Source organism: Leucopleurus acutus (assembly GCF_964270905.1).
Source record: "Leucopleurus acutus genome assembly, chromosome: 13".
In the NCBI taxonomy this organism is placed as follows: domain Eukaryota; kingdom Metazoa; phylum Chordata; class Mammalia; order Artiodactyla; family Delphinidae; genus Leucopleurus; species Leucopleurus acutus.
The window spans coordinates 24048508-24068053 of record NC_139155.1 but is presented as its reverse complement, the minus strand read 5'-3'; the positions used below and the strand labels follow the sequence as shown (position 1 = coordinate 24068053).

The following is a 19546-nucleotide window of genomic DNA, read 5'->3' as shown; positions in this document are numbered from 1 at the left end:
CACTTTGAGATGCTCTGCTAAAAACATGCTTGACTTTGTAAATTCAGCAGATTAATTTTTTATTCATATTATTTGTAGTAGCAACGCTGATAGTCATAATGAAGAGTTGTGAGTGTTCTTATAATTTCATTCTTATTGATTTCTCCAGTTGTTAAACACAATTTATAAAAAGCCAATTGGAATTTAAACTACACGGCTGCTATTTTCCTAGGTAACATTGTGCATCTTTAAAAACTGTACTCAGCACATTCTGTAGGCTGATGGAATAAACTGCTCAAAAACAATGCCGGCATCCATAGCATGCATATCAACAACGTTTTAATTCCAATCAGGCAACTCCCCAGTTTAGGTTAGTTATTTCTCGTTCTGTTCAAATAGTGATTACAGTTTACTTACACACCAGATAAGCAGTGCCTCCCATGGTCTTCCTCAAGTTGACACTTGTGGGCTTGGTATTAACCCCTTTATACAGCACAGGTCCGCAATCCTTTATTCCAAAGTCTGGGGCCAAATATGTTTTGGAATTCTGAAGCTTTTAGATTTTAGAAGTGTAGTAGATGCCTAAGCCATAGCTCTTATAATGCATTTAGCCAGAGCTGGGGTGGTGCTCAGTAGTCAAAATCATTCATGGTTCTGTAGTAAACCCTAGTGGGACAATCTTAAGTAGTTTCATACTTGTTCAGCTCAGATTTTGCTGCTAAATGAGGCTTAGCATCAGACTTTCTGGTCTCAGAGCTTTGTGGATATTTCCGTTGCAGAGGAGACTGGCGGGCTCGTCTCTCTCCTACAGTGTGCAAGGAGAAGGGTTGACCACTGGGTTTGTCAGAGATTCCAGACCCAGGGCACCACGAGCACCATGAATGTCTCATTCATTTGAGGACTACAGTTCAATTCAGTAAACATTTGCTAAGGGGTTTCCATGTGCCACTGTTCTAAGTGCTGTGAGAGATTTTCAGGGGAAAAAGATAGGGCTCTGTATTAGTCTTCTCAGGCTGCCATAACAAAATACCACAGGCTGGGTGGCTTAAACAGCAGACATTTGTTTCCTCACAGCTCTGGAGGCTGGAAGTCTAAGATCAAGGTGCCAACATGTTGTTTTCTGATGAGGACTCCCTTCCTGGCTTGAAGATGGTCACTTTCTTGCTGTGTCCCCACATGGCTGCTTCTTTGTGCACAACGAGAGGGCAATCCCTGTGTCTCTTCCTCTTCTTATAAGTGCACCAGCCCTATCCGATTAGGGCTCCACCCTTATGACCTCATTAAACCTAATTACCTCCCTAAAGGCCCTATCTCCAAATACAGTCACACTGGGGGTTAAGGCTTCAACATATGAATTTAGGGAGACACAGTTCAGTTCATACCTGGCTCTTTCCCTCAAACAGCTCATAGTCTAGTAGTGGACACAGGCCTATCACAGCTAAACTGCACCCTGTGATAGAAAAGAGAAATAGAGAACAACAGGGAGGTGAACCGCCAGGGAGTCTGGGGGGACTACACAACAGCTGCTGTCTGAGTTGAGCTCACGGTGAAGGAAAGGTTGGAATTCCAAGGGGCATGTGGACCCTCTGAGTCCAGGCAGAGCAGTGGGGAAAAGTGCCTACGTGTGAGGAGGAGGGAGGGTGTCTGTTTGGGGGAACGGTAACTCTCAGTTCTGCATAGCTGGGTTCCTGATGCTCAGAGAATGTTATATAAAACAGCCAACCGTGGCCTCTGCGTATTAGCCCCTAGGTTATGTACTTCTTCACTGCAGGCAGAGACCTGTTAGTTCAAAAGCCTGTCAGTGCCAAACTTAAATTTTTTACACATACAATTATTTAAAAAACAGCCCAGACACACAAATGTTTAGCCATTTAGAGACTGCCTGCTTTGCAAACCCCATGAAACCTCACCCAACAGCTATTACCTGTCGATGAGATAGGACCTTGCAGTAATAAGACCCCAAACGTTAGGGCGCCCTGGGAGTTCTTGCACCCAGAGAATCCCCACCACGCTGTTGCGCAGCATTACCTAGACATGTAAGCCCCTGCCCGGTCCCTCTCCCCACTGGGAGGTCCCTTGTCCTCCTGCCCTTCCGGACGCTGGCCCTTGATTTCTGCAGGCCTCTGGATGGTCTTGTGCTGTGAGGAGTAACCTCTCCAGCAACCCTGTCCAAACACCACCCAACAGAAGCTGTGTGTGCTATGGCCGCCTTGTGGTCCTTGATCAGCCCCAAACCCACTGAAGTCCTGCAGGGAGGCAGAGGGAAATCTGCCACCAAAGGAGCGCCCTTTACTCAGTGTCCAGAAGACACAAAGGGGCAAGACGCCTTTCCCTCAACCCCACTCTCTCCACATCACCCTGGCTAACCTGCTCCCAGCTCTGAGGAGTCTCTCCCCTGAAAGCATCTAGTGGCACAGCAAAAGCAGACGAGAGGGGATTTCCCTGGTGGCGCAGTGGTTAAGAATCCGCCTGCCAACGCAGGGGACCCGGGTGCGAGCCCTGGTCCGGGAAGGTCCCACACGCCACGGAGCAGCTAAGCCCATGTGCCATGACTACTGAGCCTGCGCTCTAGAGCCCACGAGCCATAACTACTGAGCCCGCATGCCACAACTACTGAAGCCCGTGTGCCTAGAGCCTGTGCTCTGCAACAAGAGAAGCCACCGCAACGAGAAGCCCACGCACCGCAACGAAGAGTAGCCCCTGCTCGCTGCAACGAGAGAAAACCCGTGCAGCAGCAAAGACCCAACGCAGCCAAAAATAAATAAATAAATTTAATTTTAAAAAATAAGCAGATGAGAGCCATGGTCACCAGCCTTGGGTGCATGGTCAAGATGGGAGTCTGAATTCTAGCTCCCCCAGAGGGGAGAGAGAGCACAAACACCTTACCCGCCTTTGCCTGCTCCATGTCAATGTCTGTGCTTCCGGAAGCTAAAGCCATTTCCTGTCCGGAGCTGGGAGCTGTAGAAATGTCCGAGTCTTACTACCTCCGATGACTCATCTTCTGGCCCAGCACCCACCGCTTCAGGTCTGGCTTGGCCTCTTCACCGTCACAGTTCTCTGCCTCCTGTCATCTCCGCTGGCTGCTGGTCATTTCAGGGCTGTCCCTCTGGTCTTATCCCATTTTAGCTTTGCTTGGCTCTCTTAGGTCTGGGTGCTGAAGAATCAGAAGGAAGGCTCTATGGTCACCCTTTCACTCTGGCCACTTAGCCTTCCTCTTTTCCCCCAGAACAAATGAGGAAATATTCTGTGAGGGGTTGCTCTGGGCAGAACTTTTGCTGAAAGCTTGGATTCATCAGAGTTGTCTAACACTTAGTACCTGCTTTAAGCAACAGTGCCTAATTGGAAAGAAAACATACACACACCACGAAAATATGCAAAAAAAAAAACCCTCCTAAAAAAACATAGTTTTAGCTGTGTGCTGCAGGTCAAATCATAAGTCATCACTTCTCTGGCTTTGTTTCCCTCTGCCTCTCAGATTCCAGCCATGGTTCTGTCCAGGGCACCAGGGTCTGCCTCAGGTGCAGGCCCTGCATCATTCTGCTTTATTGTCCCAGGGCTTTCTCACAGCCTCTTTAGCCTACCATCTATGGTGGGGAAGTTAATGCCGGTAGGGGCACCCCTCAACTAAAGGGGGTGGGAGTGATAAAGGCCCCAGCCTCCACCTTGAGCAGTAGATACCTGTGAGGCCTACACATTTCTTCAGAAGGCTCCTGAGTGGACTAAGACCCAGTTGCCTACTGTGATAACCACCCTGTAACACGTTCTTCTACTAGTTCCTCCCCTGCTACTCTGCCCACCCCATTCTTCTGCTTCCTGGGTCACCTACCAAAGAACCTAATTGCATCCAAGTCCTCCTAATGGGTTCTGCTTGCGAGGCCATGAAACCCCAGACACTTTCTCATCTATAAGGTGAAGGATTTGGACTAGACACCCTCTCAGGTCCGTTCTAGCTCAAGAAGCCCCTCAGTTTTTAGACAAGAGAATTGTAGCCCAGAAAGTCCTGCCAAGGTCACACAGCTGATTAATGGCACATTCGGGCAAAGACTTAGCATGAAATTGTCTTGTTTTATCAGTTTTCCCAGAACCATATCTACAAAGTCATTTCAGATAAAAGTCCCACATCACAATACTTGGAAGCACTAAGCTAATAACCCTCAGCTTCTATCCAAAACACACATCTTAGAACTTTAGTTCTCTGAAGTTTCTCTAAAGAATTCTCTAAAGAATTGACATCTGGAGGAATTTTGGCTCTCAGAGCCCAAGATCCAGCCAACAGCTTCACAGGAGACAAAAACAGAATCACATCTTTTACTGTGACCTGTACTAGGTGTGATAAAATACCCTTTCCAGTTACCTTGGGGGCTTCTCTATATAGGAAACTATTCTTTTTATTAAATGCAACTCTCATCTATATTCTGAGAAGCTGTTTGCCCAGTTTATATAAGGTAATCAAAATATCAGAAGAATGGTTTATAGAAGGAAAAATATTCATGCCCTTGTGTAATTTATGGAATGTGTATGCATAAATGTACTTGATGGACTTGCACCAAAATGCTATGTTAGCAAACATAAAGGTTTGGATAGAGACCACAAAGTGATGGAAATGGAGTGAAAATAGTCTCATGCTATATATTGCCTGAACTGCAAGCCTGTAGAAAGGGCATACTGGTGACTAAGGGTGCTTTGATAACAAACTGGATTTTGGTAAGAAATCATGATGTTATATAATGGAAAAAGTACTGAACCAAGAGATAGATAGGAGATTTCTTTGGACTTCTGGCTCTTCATTTGCAAAGTAAACTAATTAAAGTATTTGTGGTGGGTTTTTAATCTTTAAAAGTCTGAAATTCATTGAGTTTTGCCTGTTGTGGGGAGGCAGTAAAGCAGAGAGCCTGAAAGCCATGGGCTCTGCAACGAGACGGGCTTCAAATGCCAGCACCATCACTCACTGACTGGGTTTTTCCAACACCAGCCACCAATTCTGTGATTCTCCAGACACCAACATTCAACCATTCAATTCCGTTCTGACACTAACGACCTGGAGTTAGCACAGACCCCACAGATTAAAAGCTCTGTTCCACAAGACTGCTCCCCCAGTTCAGAGGCCAGCCACAAGTCTTGGGCCACCTGTACTTCTGACCAACTGGCTATAAATCAGGAGATCCTACGACCCCTTCTTCAGGTTCAGTAATTTGCTAGAACTGCTCACAGCACTCAGGAACACTCTTTACTTACATTTACTGGTTTATTAGAAAGGAAACAACTCAGGAACAGCCAAATAGAAGAGATACACAGGGCAAGGTATGGGGGAGGGGGAACTTCCACACCCTCTCTGAGTGCGCCCCCCTCCGAGCTCCTCCGTCTTTTCACCAGCCAGAGCTCTCCGAACATCAAACAACTGTTTTGCAGCTCAGTCTCTAGCCTCCCCTTTCTCTGGAGCCTTTCTCCTTTCTGGGTGGGGCTAAAAGTTCCAATTCTCTAATCACTTGGTCTTTCGGGTGACCAGCCCTAACCTGAGGCTTCTAGGGGCCGCATCCTAAGTCACCTTATTAGCATAAACTCAGGTGTGATCAAAAGGGGCTCTTTGCGGAGAACAAAAGGCATTCCTATCACTCAGGAAATCCCAAGGACTTTAGGGGCTCTGTGCCAGGAACTGGGAACAAAGACCAAATATTTATTCTAACCATGTAGCCTTGGCAAGTTTTCTTAACCTGCCATGTCTCAGTTTCCTCAGCTGTAAAATGGGTCTGAAAATAATAGTACTTCCCTCAAAAAGATGTCATGAGGATTAAATGAGTAAACACATGTAAAGAGCAGTAGGGTAGTAGCTAGTATTCGGTAAGCCCTATGTAAAGTTTAGTTGTCATTATTTAATCTTTTTAATTAGAACTGAAAGATAGAGGGCAAGGTCAACCTGAAAAAGGAAAAAGTCAGAATGACTCAGGAAATGAAGTGCTGTTTATAAATGTATAAAGTAATTCAAATTAACTGTTAACAAAGTGTTGCCAGATAGCAGCTTTGCCAGGTCTTCATTAATAACTAAGTTGAGTCACCAGTAGTTAGCACTCTGGTAACTTATATGCAAATAGAAGGTGATAAAGTTAGTGAAAATACTTTGTCCTCTGAAGTATTAAACATGGCTTCTCACTATCTTGTTTATAACAGGCAGGTAGGGCCTGCCAGGGACAAGACAATTAACGCCTACAGTTTTTCAACTGTGGTTAGAGGGTGGACATTCACCTGTGGGCTACATTAAATGAAGTATAATGCACGGATTGAAGGAGGTGATGGTCCCATTGTATTCTGCTCTGCAGACCTCTTCTGGACTGCTTTTATCTAATTCTGAGCATCCTGTTTCAATACAAACCTAGAAAAATGAGGTGAGACCACTAGAGGGCAAACTGATGATGAAGGGTCTGGAGTAGATGGACAAATTAGAGGTGTTTACCTGGAGAATAAATGGTAAGACACATGATAGTAGTCTCCAAACATTAGATTTAGTCTGGAAACCTCCAGAAACCAGCACAATCACCAATGGTAGCTATTTTGTGAAGTTTGGTTTTTTTTTTCACTCTTAATGAAAGTATAACACACATACAGAAAAGTACATAAATCTTAAATGTACAGCTTGAAGAATTTTCTCAAGATGAATACACTGAATAACCACCACACAAATCAAGAAACAGAACACTAATACCAAGTCCCCCTTCCACTCATTCTCTCCAAAAGGGTAATGACCTAACTTCTAACACCCAAAATTAGTTTTGCCTGCTTTTGAGCTTTTCATAAGTGGAGCCACATAGCACGTGTTCTTCTGTGTCTGACTTCTTTTGCTCATCATTCTGGCTATAAGGCTCATCCCTACTGTTGCAGGTAGCAAAGTTCGTTTATATACATTGTGTACAGAATTGAGATTTTCCGTTCTCATCTGGATGGGCATTTGGACTAGTTCTAATTTAGGTCTTTTTCAAATAGTGCCTCTGTGAACAATCTCACGTACGTCATTTTCTGCATATACGTGTGCATTTCTGTTGGGTAAATACCTAGGAGTGGAATTTCCGGATCACAGTGTGCATATATTTTCAGCTTTAGCAGCCCAGAGTGATTATTTACATTTATATTCTTACCATCAGGGTATGAGAGTTCCAGTTGCTCCACGTTCTCACTGATGCTTGCCTGTATTTTTCATTTTACCCACTTTGGTGAGTGTGTAGAGTTATTGCATGTGTTAAGGCCCAAGGCAGGCCATCCCAACATATGACTTAACGGTATATTGATTGTTCTGAGTTAAAGTTAGTTAAGAAATGACTGATGCAAGAGGGACATTTTGACCTGAGGCAGGAGATAGCTGGGCCCCAGGCTGAGCCGCTGGAACTTGTCTGCTGTTGACACTTCAAGATGAAGATAACAGCAGAAGCAGAACTCTGATTGAGTAAAAGATAAGGAGACCACATTTTTCTTGGGTCAAGGAGACCTCCCAGACCACATATACGCAGAAAAGATCCTCACGAGTCAGGGAAGGGAAGGGATGCCAGCCCATAATATGTCCTGCCAACCTCCTAGAAACCCTTGCACTGGAATCCATCTTGGCTAAAAGATATGCACGGACATCAGAGAGGACCCTGAGTCAGACCAAATATGGGCATGGAGCAAGATGATTGGCCAGAGGGAACCCAGAAAACTGCCCCAACATAAGCAATTTAAGCCACCCCAAAAGCGCATGACTCACTCCAAGCCCGCCTGTGTGTTCTTCCACATGTACTTCGCCTCTAATAAACACTTAACCCGCTTCACTGCCTCTGTCTCTTTACTGAATTCTTTCTTCAAAGAAGTCAAGGAGAGAGGTCCTGCTTCAAGCCTGCTGGCCCTCGTGGTCTAGTGGTTAGGATCCCACGCTCTTATCACTGTGGGCTGGGTTCAATTCCCAGTCAGGGAACTAAGATTCTGCTTCAAGCCACTGCACCCCTGGCCCTGGAGATCGAACCCACCTCTCTGTCCCCCTGCAAGTAGGAAATAAATCTCTCATGTGAAAGGTGTGTAAGTGAGCAGGACCCTATGGGGCTTTCCTGGGACAGACTCCTGCCCCCATATCCTCTGCCTGCCTCTTCTTTGTAGAAAAGCCGTTGTCTCCCAGGCCTCCCCTGAGTCACAAAAGCCTGGCTCAAGAATTAATGATTGAAAGAATGTGAACACATAGTGACAAAAACAGCAGTTGGGCCAGGAGAACTGTCATTTTATAGATGCTAAAACCCCCACCAAATGGAAGAAGTTAACTACTTGATGACCATGAGCATGTTGTCCCCAGAGCTACGGGAGTCTGAGGATTGACAATGTTAACCCTTGTGACATGGCCCTGTTACCTCACCATCAGAGAATTGTGCGTGAGGCAAGTCACACAGCCCGCAACTCCCTTCCCTCACCTTGCCTTTAAAAATGCTTCCCTGAAGCCCATCAGGGAGTGTGGGTCTTTTCAGCATGAGCCATCCCCTCCCTTCTCCTTGCATGGCCTGGGCGATAAACCTACCTCTGCTCCAAACTCCAACATTTCGGTTTGTTTGGCCTCACTGTGCCTCAGGCACATGAACTTGGGTTCGACAACAGGTGTACTCCTGGCATCTGGAGGTAAAAGGACACCCTATCACCAGAGATAGAGCGTTCAGGCCAAGAAGCCTGTACAAACAAAACTTGTTACTTCTTGAATTTACTACCCCAATCCCAAACTCTGTTTAGTTAGATTCTTCACAAATTTCCTGTCAATTTCTCACAAATGTATTGTTTTTATCTAAAAGATATGAAAGCTGCCTGCTTTGGCCACTTCTTAGGTTCCATTTCTATGAGACTTCTGTGTGCATGAATTAAAATTTGTGTTTTTCTTCTGTTAATCTGTCTTGTGTCAATTTTATTATTAGTCCAGTCACAAGAACTCAAGATGGATAAAGGGGGAAATATCCCCCTTCCTGACACACAGTAGTTTTAATTTCATTGCCATGATGAGTAATAATTTTGAGCATCTCTTCCTCTGTTCATTGGCCATCTTCCTATCCTCCTTTGCAAAGTGTCTGCACAAGTCTTTCGTACATTTTTCTACTGGGTTATCTTTTTCGTATCGATTTCCCTGCACTAGGTGAATGGACTCGATAATAATGCTCATGTATGTATAACATTTTATGGTAAATCAAGTCATTTACACATACTTGACTTCATGTGACCCTTTATACCACCTGGAAAAATAACATTGATGTCTCTGCTCATTTTCTTAAATTCCTCTTTTTAGTTTTAAGCATGGCTTCCCAGGGGTTGCCCTGGGTGGTCAGTGAGTGATTGAGCTAGTAAGGCTTCCACCTTCTGCTGATGGATATGTGTGAGGGGGTGGGGAACACATTCAAAGTTTAGGCCATTAGCAAATCCGCCCCAGCTTTTACTTTTTGTATGTGCAAGGCCTCATGTATGGCCAAGGATCAGTAGACTATGAGGGCCTGCTAGGTTTCTCATAAGCATGCATGTAGATTTTTGTCTAAGCAGTTTCCATATCACCAAGAATATGTGGGAGCTTATCAAAGCCCATAATAGCTGTCATGTTCCCCAGATATTTCTGTGAAATTTCTGGCTGGTCTGTCTGTTGCTTGCTCCAACCAGTATCACAGTCTCAAGCCAGCTGTGATGTTGGCATTCCCTGATTTATTGCCACCAAGATTGCTCTTGTTTTGACAATGTACCAAGCATGGATTATTCCAAATTTGCTGTCAATCAAGTCAACCCCCTCTGGCAGTGAGGCTGCAGGTAGGTCCTTACAACCTACTCTGCCCTGATAGAACCACTGGTCCATGCAGCTGAGGGGGATCTGGAAGCAGCTCCAGGCCAAAATGCCACAGACTCCCACCATTCTCACCAAGGTTTAGTGGATTTTCTTGAATAAATGCAACATTGTAAAGGTGACAGCATCCCTGAGCTAATTTATAAACCCAATGCAATCTGAATGAAAATATTACTGGGATAATCAAATGATACTAGTATTGATCTGGGAAAAAAAAATGATATGATAGCTCTGAAAAAAAAACTGTAAAAGGAGACCAAAGTGGTGAAATCAGCCCTACCAGATAATAAAATGTCAGGAATCCAGACCCTTGCTCTGCCATCAAAAGGGCAGAAAAACTAGAAAAAAAAGTTTGCATCTATATGATGAAAGGCTAGTTTCCTTTACATAAAAATAAGAAAAAGATAAACAGCATAATTCAACAATAAGTGATTTTTACTTTTGTTTTTAAACATTGCTTCAATCATCAAAGTGCAACGCTCTCTGGTAGAGAGTTATTCTGGGTTGGGGGCAGGGAAAGACACTGGATGGAGAGGTCATACTTTCCAGTTATTTTCTGGTCACAGAGTAGCAAAATAACCCCAAATTCCAAGTAGAATGAAAGGGGCACATTACTACAGACCCTTTAGAAGTTAAAATAATTATAGACATTTTATGAACTACTTTATGTGTTTAAATTAGACAACTTAGATGAAGTGGACAAATTTGTAGAAAAACACAAATTACCAAAACTGACTCAAGAAGAAACAGAACATCTGATTAGACCTAAGTCAGTAAAAATACTAAATTAGCAATAAAAAATCATCTTTCCACAGAGAAAGCCCAGGTGGCATCCCTGGTGAATTCTATTAAACATTTGAGGAAGAAATAATAGCAATCCTTCACAAATCTTTCAGAAAATAAAGGAAGAGGGAATACTCTCCAACTCATTTTATATGGCCGATAATATCTTGATACCAGACCCAGACAACATCACAAGAGACCTAGATGGAAGATACACAACAGACCAAGATCAACACAGTGACAAAAAAAAAAAAAATTAGCAAATGAAATGCAGCAACTTAATAAAAAAAATAAACCATAAACCATGACCAAGCGGCATTTATCCCAGATATGCAAGGTTAGTTAATATCTGAAAAGAAATTAATGTAATACACCATATTAATAGAACAAAAGAACAAAAATCACATGTTCAACTCAACAGGCACAGAAGAAGCATTTGATAAGCGCCAACACCTCTTTATATACAGACTCTCAATAAAACAGGAAGAGAAGGGAACATCCTCACCGTGGGAAAGGGCATCTATGAGAAACCTACAGATAACATCATACTTAATGGTTAAAGAATGAGCGTTTTCCCTTAAAACTGGGGACAAGTCAAGAATGTCTATGCTTTCTAATTCTATTCAATATCATACTTGATATTGCACTAACCAGTGCAGTTAAAGAAAGAAAAAGAAACAACAGGCATCCAAATTGGAAAGAAATAAACTGTCTTTATTTGCAAATGACATGATCCTGAATGTAGGAAATCCTACACAATCTCAAAAAAGAAAAAACAAAAAAACCCTACAAGAACTAATAAATGAGTTTAGCAAGGTCACAGGATACGAGTTCAATATACAAAAATCAGCCACGTTGCTATACATTAACAATGAAAAATCCAAAAATGAATTTGAGAAAACAATTCTGTTTGTAATAGCATTGAAGAGAAACACTTAGGAATAAGTTGAACAAAAGAAGCACAAGTCCTGCACACTGAAAACCATAAAACATTGCTTAAAAATTTAAACATGACCTCAGTGGATGGGGAGATAGATCTTCATGGGTTGGAAAACTCATTATTGTTAAGATGGCAGTTCTCCCCAAATTGATCTATAGATACAATGCAATCTCTATCAAAATCTCAGTAGGCATCTTTGTAGAAATTGACAAGATGATCCTAACGATTATATGGAAATTTAAAGAAACTAGAATAGACAAAACAATTTTGGGCGGGAAAAAAAGAGAACAACATTGGATGCCTTACACTACCAATTTCAAGCCTTATTGAAGGCTACGGTGATCATCACTACAGTTTTGTGGTGGTGTAAGGACAGACAAATTAATGGAACAGAGTAGCATGTCTGGAAATGAATCCTTATATTAACGGTCAGTTGATTTTCAACAAAACTTCAATGATAGACTTTTTTTTGTGGCCAAGACTCCCACTCCCACTTTTGGATTAGAGATTAATGTTGGCCACAGGGAGGCTCGAAAGGATCCAAAGGAGGAGCTAGATTCCCAGAGCTGAGGTTAAGAGTGGATGAATGGGTAGAAAGGTTAAAGAAAAAACCTCTCAGAGATTCTAGCAAACAATTTGCTTAAATACATTTTAAACCTTCAGGGAGAATACCAACTGGCCCTGAAAATATTTCCCTAAAGAGTCTGCAACTCTAAAAACTTCTTTTGCAAATGTGGTGCTTGAAAGCAAAAGTATATAAATGTTTATCCCCTTTGACCCAAAAATCCCACTCCAGGGAACCGCATGACTCTAAGGAAACAATTCAAATGAATGTTGTATAGAAAAATTTGTAATAGTGACAAATTTGAAATAAACTCAAAGTCTAATGTTTAATAAATTATAGGAAAAACAGTAGACTATTATGTAGCCATTTGTAAATGTGATAGGTGAAGAAACATGGCAGAGTATTTACAATGTAAAAATGAGTATCCATATAAAAAAAGCCTTGGAGGGAACTTTTCAAAGAAGTAGAAATAATTATAATACTGAACTTTAGGAATATGAACATGTCGATTTCTTTCTACCTTTCTTTTTTAACCAGTATATGCACACATTTTACATAGTGCCCAAGATTCAGGGTGGAAGGGGACTATACGAGGGCATAAACACATACTTCTGTGTGTACATTCTCTACATCGAGAATTATTAGGGGTCATCTTGGAGGCTGGCTACCACACTACCATCACCCCTAACCTGGGATATTGTGATCACTTCTTAACTGAATCCTTGTTTCTTGTCTCCTTGAAGTCTATTCTCTACATGGTAGCCAGCAACCCTCTTACATCGTATCACGTTGCTCCTCTGCTCAAAACCCTATAACAGCTTCCTATAGAAGTAAAAGCCAGTCTTTACCCTGGTTCCAAGGCCTTACATCATCTGGCCCCCACTACCTTTCCAATTAGTCTTCTACCACTCTCTCCTCACTCTACTCCAGCACAAACGCAAAGCCTCATATGCACTAAGCAGACTTCTGCCCCAAGGCCCTTGCACTGGCTCTTTCTTCTGCCTGGGATGTCTTCCCCCCAGACAGCCACATGGCTGGTTCATTCAAATATCAGCTGCTCCAGGAGATCTATTCTATCACATATAAAATAAAATAGCACTCCTGCCACTTCTTGCCTATAGCACTTAACACCTACCTGGTTTCCTCCACTAGGATGTGATCTCCGTGAGAGCAAGGGGCTTGCTTTGTTCTTGCTGAAGTCTCAGGATCCAGAATGGTGCTGGCACATGAAAGGCACTCAGTAAACATTTGTTTAATGACTGAATAAGCAGGTTAATGAAAGTGGCTGATAGTCCCAGCTCTTTCTGCAAAAATGCCCTGCTAATATTGTGAATTATGTCTGTGAGAGAGAAGAGAAAGGAGGCAAGAGGAAATGGGCATATTGGCAGATGGATGGAAGAAAGTGAAGCTATTAATAAGTGAACAAGAAAGGGAGGCATGGAGATAAATAAGGAAAATAACTATGTGATAGGAAGTAGATCATTCAGATTTGTCAGTCTATGAAATCTCAAAAAGGAACAGTTTAATCTGTAAGAAGAAACTTTCGTGGCATATAATTATGCAAACTCAGTATAAAAGAACAGTTTATCCATGAGTTAAAAGGGATATACAGGCATGCTAAAGTTTAAAATAGTAAAAGATTGAGAAAAACTAGGTTGATGTTTATGAAACTATGGTGGAAGTTTATTAGGGCATGCTCTCCGCATCGGATGAATATTTTGGGGCAGCACTTGATGGGTGGACAGGATCTCCTGGATCTTGTCCTGGAAATTCTTCTCTGCTGTCATCCCTGCTTCAAACTCTCGGCGTTCCTCCTCCTTCTCCGCTTCACGGGCCTGCTGTTGGGAGCACATTTGCATCTGAAGTTGCTTCCTGTACTCCTGGGCTAAACTGGAGCGTCTAATGTATCAGAAATGTCAAAGTATAAAACTGTCAAAGTAAGTATTTGGATTTATGTAGACCATTACACTTAAAATATAATTTTTAAAGTCAAATTAAAATTCCCATTAAAATCAGGGTGAGTGGGGAAGAAATAGATGAAAAATTTAATAATGTGTTTATTACCCAATAATAATTAAGACAACCTTAGAACAAATTGATTTTAGCGAGGGAATGTCTCTTCATTCAAAATATTGACTGCTATGTGGAGAGAGCCCTTGGCCTCTCTCCATCCCCTCTCACTCCCCTCCAAGGAAGAAGGTAAAATGGAACAAGTTGTTCTGCCTATTTCTTGTCCGCTTTCTGTATCAAAGGGGGCATATTCTCCCTGCAGGGGAGGCCTGCAGTGGTCTGGCACTGCTGGTGACTGGGTGGGTTGCTGGTGACCGGGTGGGTAAGTTTGACTCATTCTGTTCAGTATTAACTAGATGATTTCCTCCATATATAAGCCACAGTTAAAAATATATAAGCCACATTTTAAAATTTATAGTGATTTTTTTTACTGTGGTAAAAAACACATAATGTAAAATTTACCATCTTAACCATTTTTAAGTGTACAGTTCAGTAGTGTTAAGTATATTCACATTGTTGTGAAGCAGATCTCCAGAACTTTTCGTCTTGCAAATCTGAAACTCTATATCCATTAAACAACAACTCTTTTTTGTCCCCTCCCACCAGCCCTCGGTAACCACCATTCTACTTGCTGTCTTTATGAATCTGACTATTCTAGGTACCTCAAGTAAGTGAGATCATACAGCATCTGTCTTTTTGTGACTGGTTTATTTTACTTAGCACGTCCTCAAGGTTCATCCATGCTGTAGTATCTGACAGGATTTCCTTCCGTTTTAAAGCTGAATAATATTCAACTGTATGTACATACCACACTTTGTTTATCCATTCACCTGTTAATGGATATTTGGGTTATTTCCACCTTGGCTAGTGTGAATAGTGCTGCTATGAACACAAGTATACAAACATCTCTTTAAGGTCCTGCTTTCATTTATTTTGGATTTATACCCAGAAGTGGGATTACTGGATCATATGGTATTTCTATTTTTAATTTTTTGAGGAAACTTCATATTGTTTTCCATAGCAGTTTTACCATTTTACAATCTATAAGCCACATTATTAATATAAGACTTTATCAGAAATAGAGATTACAGCATGCATACGCCTCTGTGTGGCAGACTCCATTTTCCAAAGACTGCCACAGTGATATCGCCCCCTCTCATATGCTCTTCTGCAATGTGGACCTCTACTCCCCTATCAAGAGGTGGAGCTTATTTCTCCATCCCACTGAATCTAGATGGGCCCCATGGCTGCTTTTTTTTTTTTTTTTGCGGTACGTGGGCCTCTCACTGCCGTGGCCTCCCGTTACGGAGCACAGGCTCCGGACGCACAGGCTCAGCGGCCATGGCTCACGGGTCCAGCCGCTCCACGGCATGTGGGATCCTCCCGGACCAGGGCACGAACCCGTGTCCCCTGCATCGGCAGGCGGACTCCCAACCACTGCGCCACTGGCTGCTTTTTATGGCCAACAGAATATGACAGAAATGATGCTATAGCAGTCCTAGATGTAGTCCTTAATTGGCCTGGCAGCTTGCTCTTCCTGTCTCTTGGAATGCTTGCTGTTGGAACTATCCCTCTCAAAACCAGCTACCACACTGTAAGAACCCCAAGCCACATGGAGAGGCCATGTGTAGGTGTTCCGGCTGGTAATACCAGATGAGATCCCCAGGCACAGTCAGTACATGCTACAAGCTATATGAATAGGTATCTTAGGTGTGCATTCCAGCTGAGCCTTCTCATGAATGTAGCCCCAGCCAGCATCTGACTTGAACCACATGAGAGACCCCAAGCAAGAACCACCCAGCTGAGCCTTGTCAACCACAGAATCATGAGACATAATCATAACTCACTTTAAACCACAAATTTGGGGGTGTGTTGTTATACACCAGTAGGTAACTGTAATACCTTCTGCTCACACTACTTTTCTTATTTCTCAGTTGATTCAGAAGTTGGGCAGGGGCTTAGGACCTGCACAGAAGGGGAGAGGCAGCACGTTGAAAGGAGGGCCTCTGGAGTGTGGAGGTCCAGAAGTTTGGAGATGGAGAAACTGAGGCAAGGAAAATAAAATAGGCTGCCCAAGTTTGCACAGCTGCTGTGTGGCTAACAGGGTCTTGGTGCTCCTGCCAGGTGTTCGGCCTGAACCTCTGAGGTGGGAGAGCCAAGTTCAGGACATTGGTCCAGCAGAGACCTCCTGGCCCCACGTAATATCAATTGGCGAGAGCTCTCCCAGAGATCTCCGTCTCAACGCTAAGACCCAGCTCCACTCAATGACCAGCAACCTCAAGGGCTGGACACCCAATGCCAAACAACTAGCAAGACAGGAATACAACCCCACCCATTAGTAGAGAGGCTGCCTAAAATCATAATAAGGTTACAAACACCCCAAAACACACCATCGGATGCAGTCCTGCCCACCAGAAAGACAAGATGCAGGCTCATCAACCAGAACACAGGCACCAACCCCTCCACCAGGAGGCCTACAACCCACTGAACCAACCTTAGCCACTGCGGACAGACACCAAAAACAATGGGAACTACGAACCTGCAGCCTGTGAAAAGGAGACCCCAAACACAGTAAGTTAAGCAAAATGAGAAGACAGAGAAATACACAGCAGATGAAGGAGCAAGGAAAAAACCCACCTGACCAAAACAATGAACAGAAAATAGGCAGTCTACCTGAAAAAGAATTCAGAGTAATGATAATAAAGATGATCCAAAATCTTGGAAATAGAAGGAGAAAATACAAGAAACATTTAAGAAGGACCTAGAAGAACTAAAGACCAAACAAACAATGATGAACAACACAATAAATGAAATTAAAAATTCTCTAGAAGGAATCAATAGCAGAAGAACGGATAAGTGACCTGGAAGATAAAATACTGGAAATAACTACTGCAGAACAGAATAAAGAAAAAAGAATGAAAAGAATTGAGGACAGTCTCAGAGATCTCTGGGACAACATTAAATGCACCAACATTTGAATTATAGGGGTCCCAGAAGAAGAAGACAAAAAGAAAGGGACTGAGAGAATATTTGAAGAGATTATAGTTGAAAACTACCCTAACATGGGAAAGGAAATAGCCAATCAAGTCCAGGAAGCACAAAGAGTCCGATAGAGAATAATTCCAAGGAGAAACATGCCAAGACACATATTAATCAAACTATCAAAAATTAAATACAAAGAAAAAATATTAAAAGCAGCAAGGGAAAAGTAACAAATAACATACAAGGGAATCCCCATAAGGTTAACACCTGATCTTTCAGCAGAAACTCTGCAAGCCAGAGGGAGTGGCAGGACATATTTAAAGTGATGAAAGGGAAAAACCTACAACCAAGATTACTCTACACAGCAAGGATCTCATCCAGATTCGACAGAGAAAATAAAACCTTTACAGACAAGAAAAACCTAAGAGAATTCAGCACCACCAAACCAGCTTTACAACAAATGCTAAAGGAACTTCCCTAGGCAGAAAACACAAGAGAAGGAAAAGACCTATAATAACAAACCCAAAACAATTAACAAAATGGTAATAGGAACATACATATCAATAACTACCTAAAATGTAAATGGATTAAATGCTCCAACCAAAAGACATAGATTGGCTGAATGGAGACAGAAACAAGACCCATATATATGCTGTCTACAAGAGACCCACTTCAGACCTAGGGACACATACAGACTGAAAGTGAGGGGATGGAAAAAGATATTCCATGAAAATGAAAATCAAAAGAAAGCTGGATTAGCAAGTCTTATTATCAGAAAATATAGACTTTACAATAAAGACTATTACAAGAGACAAAGAAGGACACTACATAATGATTAAGGGATCAAACCAAGAAGAAGATAATAACAATTTTAAGTATTTATGTACCCAACATAGGAGCACCTCAATACATAAGGCAAATACTAACAGCCATAAAAGGGGAAATCAACAGTAACACAAGCAAAGTAGGTGACTTTAACACCCCACTTTCACTAAAGGACAGATCACCCAAAATGAAAATAAATAAGGAAACACAAGCATGAAATGATACATTAAACAAGATGGACTTAATTGATATTTATACGACACTCCATCCAAAAACAACAGAATACACTTTCTTCTCAAGTGCTCATGGAACATTCTCTAGGACAGATCATATCTTGGGACACAAATCAGCTTTGGTAAATTAAAAAACTTGAAATCTTGTCAAGAATCTTTTCTGACCACACACTATGAGACTAGATATCAATTACAGGAAAAAATCTGTAAAAGATACAAACACATGGAGACCAAAGAATACGCTACTTAATAACCAAGAGATCACTGAAGAAATCAAAGAGGTAATCAAAAAATACCTAGAGACAAATGACAATGAAAACACGATGACCCAAAACCTATGGGATGCAGCAAAAGCAGTTCTAAGAGGGAAGTTTAGAGTAATACAATCCTACCTCAAGAAACAAGAAACATCTCAAATAAACAACGTAAACTTACACCTAAAACAATCAGAGAAAAAAGAACAAAAAAACCCAAAGGTAGCAGAAGGAAAGAAATCATAAACGTCAGATCAGAAATAAATGAAAAAGAAACGAAGGAAACGATAGCAAAGATCAATAAAACTAAAAGCTGGTTCTTTGAGAAGATAAAGAAAATTGATAACCATTAGCCAGACTCATCAAGATAAAAAGGGAGAAGACTCAAATCAACAGAATTGGAAACGAAAAAGGAGAAGTAACAACTGACACTGCAGAAATACAAAGGATCATGAGAGATTACTACAAGCAACTCTATGCCAATAAAATGGACAATCTGGAAGAAATGGACACATTCGTAGAAAAGCACAACCTTCTGAGACTGAACCAGGAGGAAATAGAAAATCTAAACAGACCAATCACAAGAACTGAAATTGAAACTGTGATTAAAAATCTTCCAACAAACAAAAGTCCAGTACCAGATGGCTTCACAGGCAAATTCTATCAAACATTTAGAGAAGAGCTAACACTTATCCTTCTCAAACTCTTCCAAATATAGCAGAGGGAGGAACACTCCCATACTTATTCTAAGGGCCACCATCACCCTGATACCAAAACCAGACAAAGATGTCACAAAGAAAGAAAACTACAGGCCAATATCACTGATGAACATAGATGCAAAAATCCTCAATAAAATACTAGTAAACAGAATCCAACAGCACATTAAAAGGATCATACATCATGATCAAGTGGGGCTTATCCCAGGAATGCAAGGATTCTTCAATATACGCAAATCAATCAATGTGATACACCATATTAACAAACTGAAGGAGAAAATTCATATGATCCTCTCAATAGATGCAGAATAAACTTTTGACAAAATCCAACATCCATTTATGATAAAAACCCTCCAGAAACTAGGCATAGAGGGAACTTACCTCAACATAATAAAGGTCATATATGACAAACCCACAGCCAACACAGTTCTCAATGGTGAAAAAC

The 19546-nt window shown here is 41.9% G+C and overlaps 1 protein-coding gene across 1 annotated transcript in view; it reads right to left on the bottom strand.

The window, feature by feature from the left end:
• Window positions 1–13751: 13751 nt before the first annotated feature.
• CFAP53 (cilia and flagella associated protein 53) overlaps window positions 13752–19546 on the bottom strand; it is a gene marked incomplete at its 3' end in the record, with an annotated part of 65236 nt that continues 59441 nt past the window's right edge. Inside the window, exon 8 of the mRNA XM_082853165.1 lies at window positions 13752–13980. Within this exon, the coding sequence (XP_082709291.1) occupies window positions 13752–13980 (229 nt within the window). The remainder of the gene's footprint in view (window positions 13981–19546) is intronic.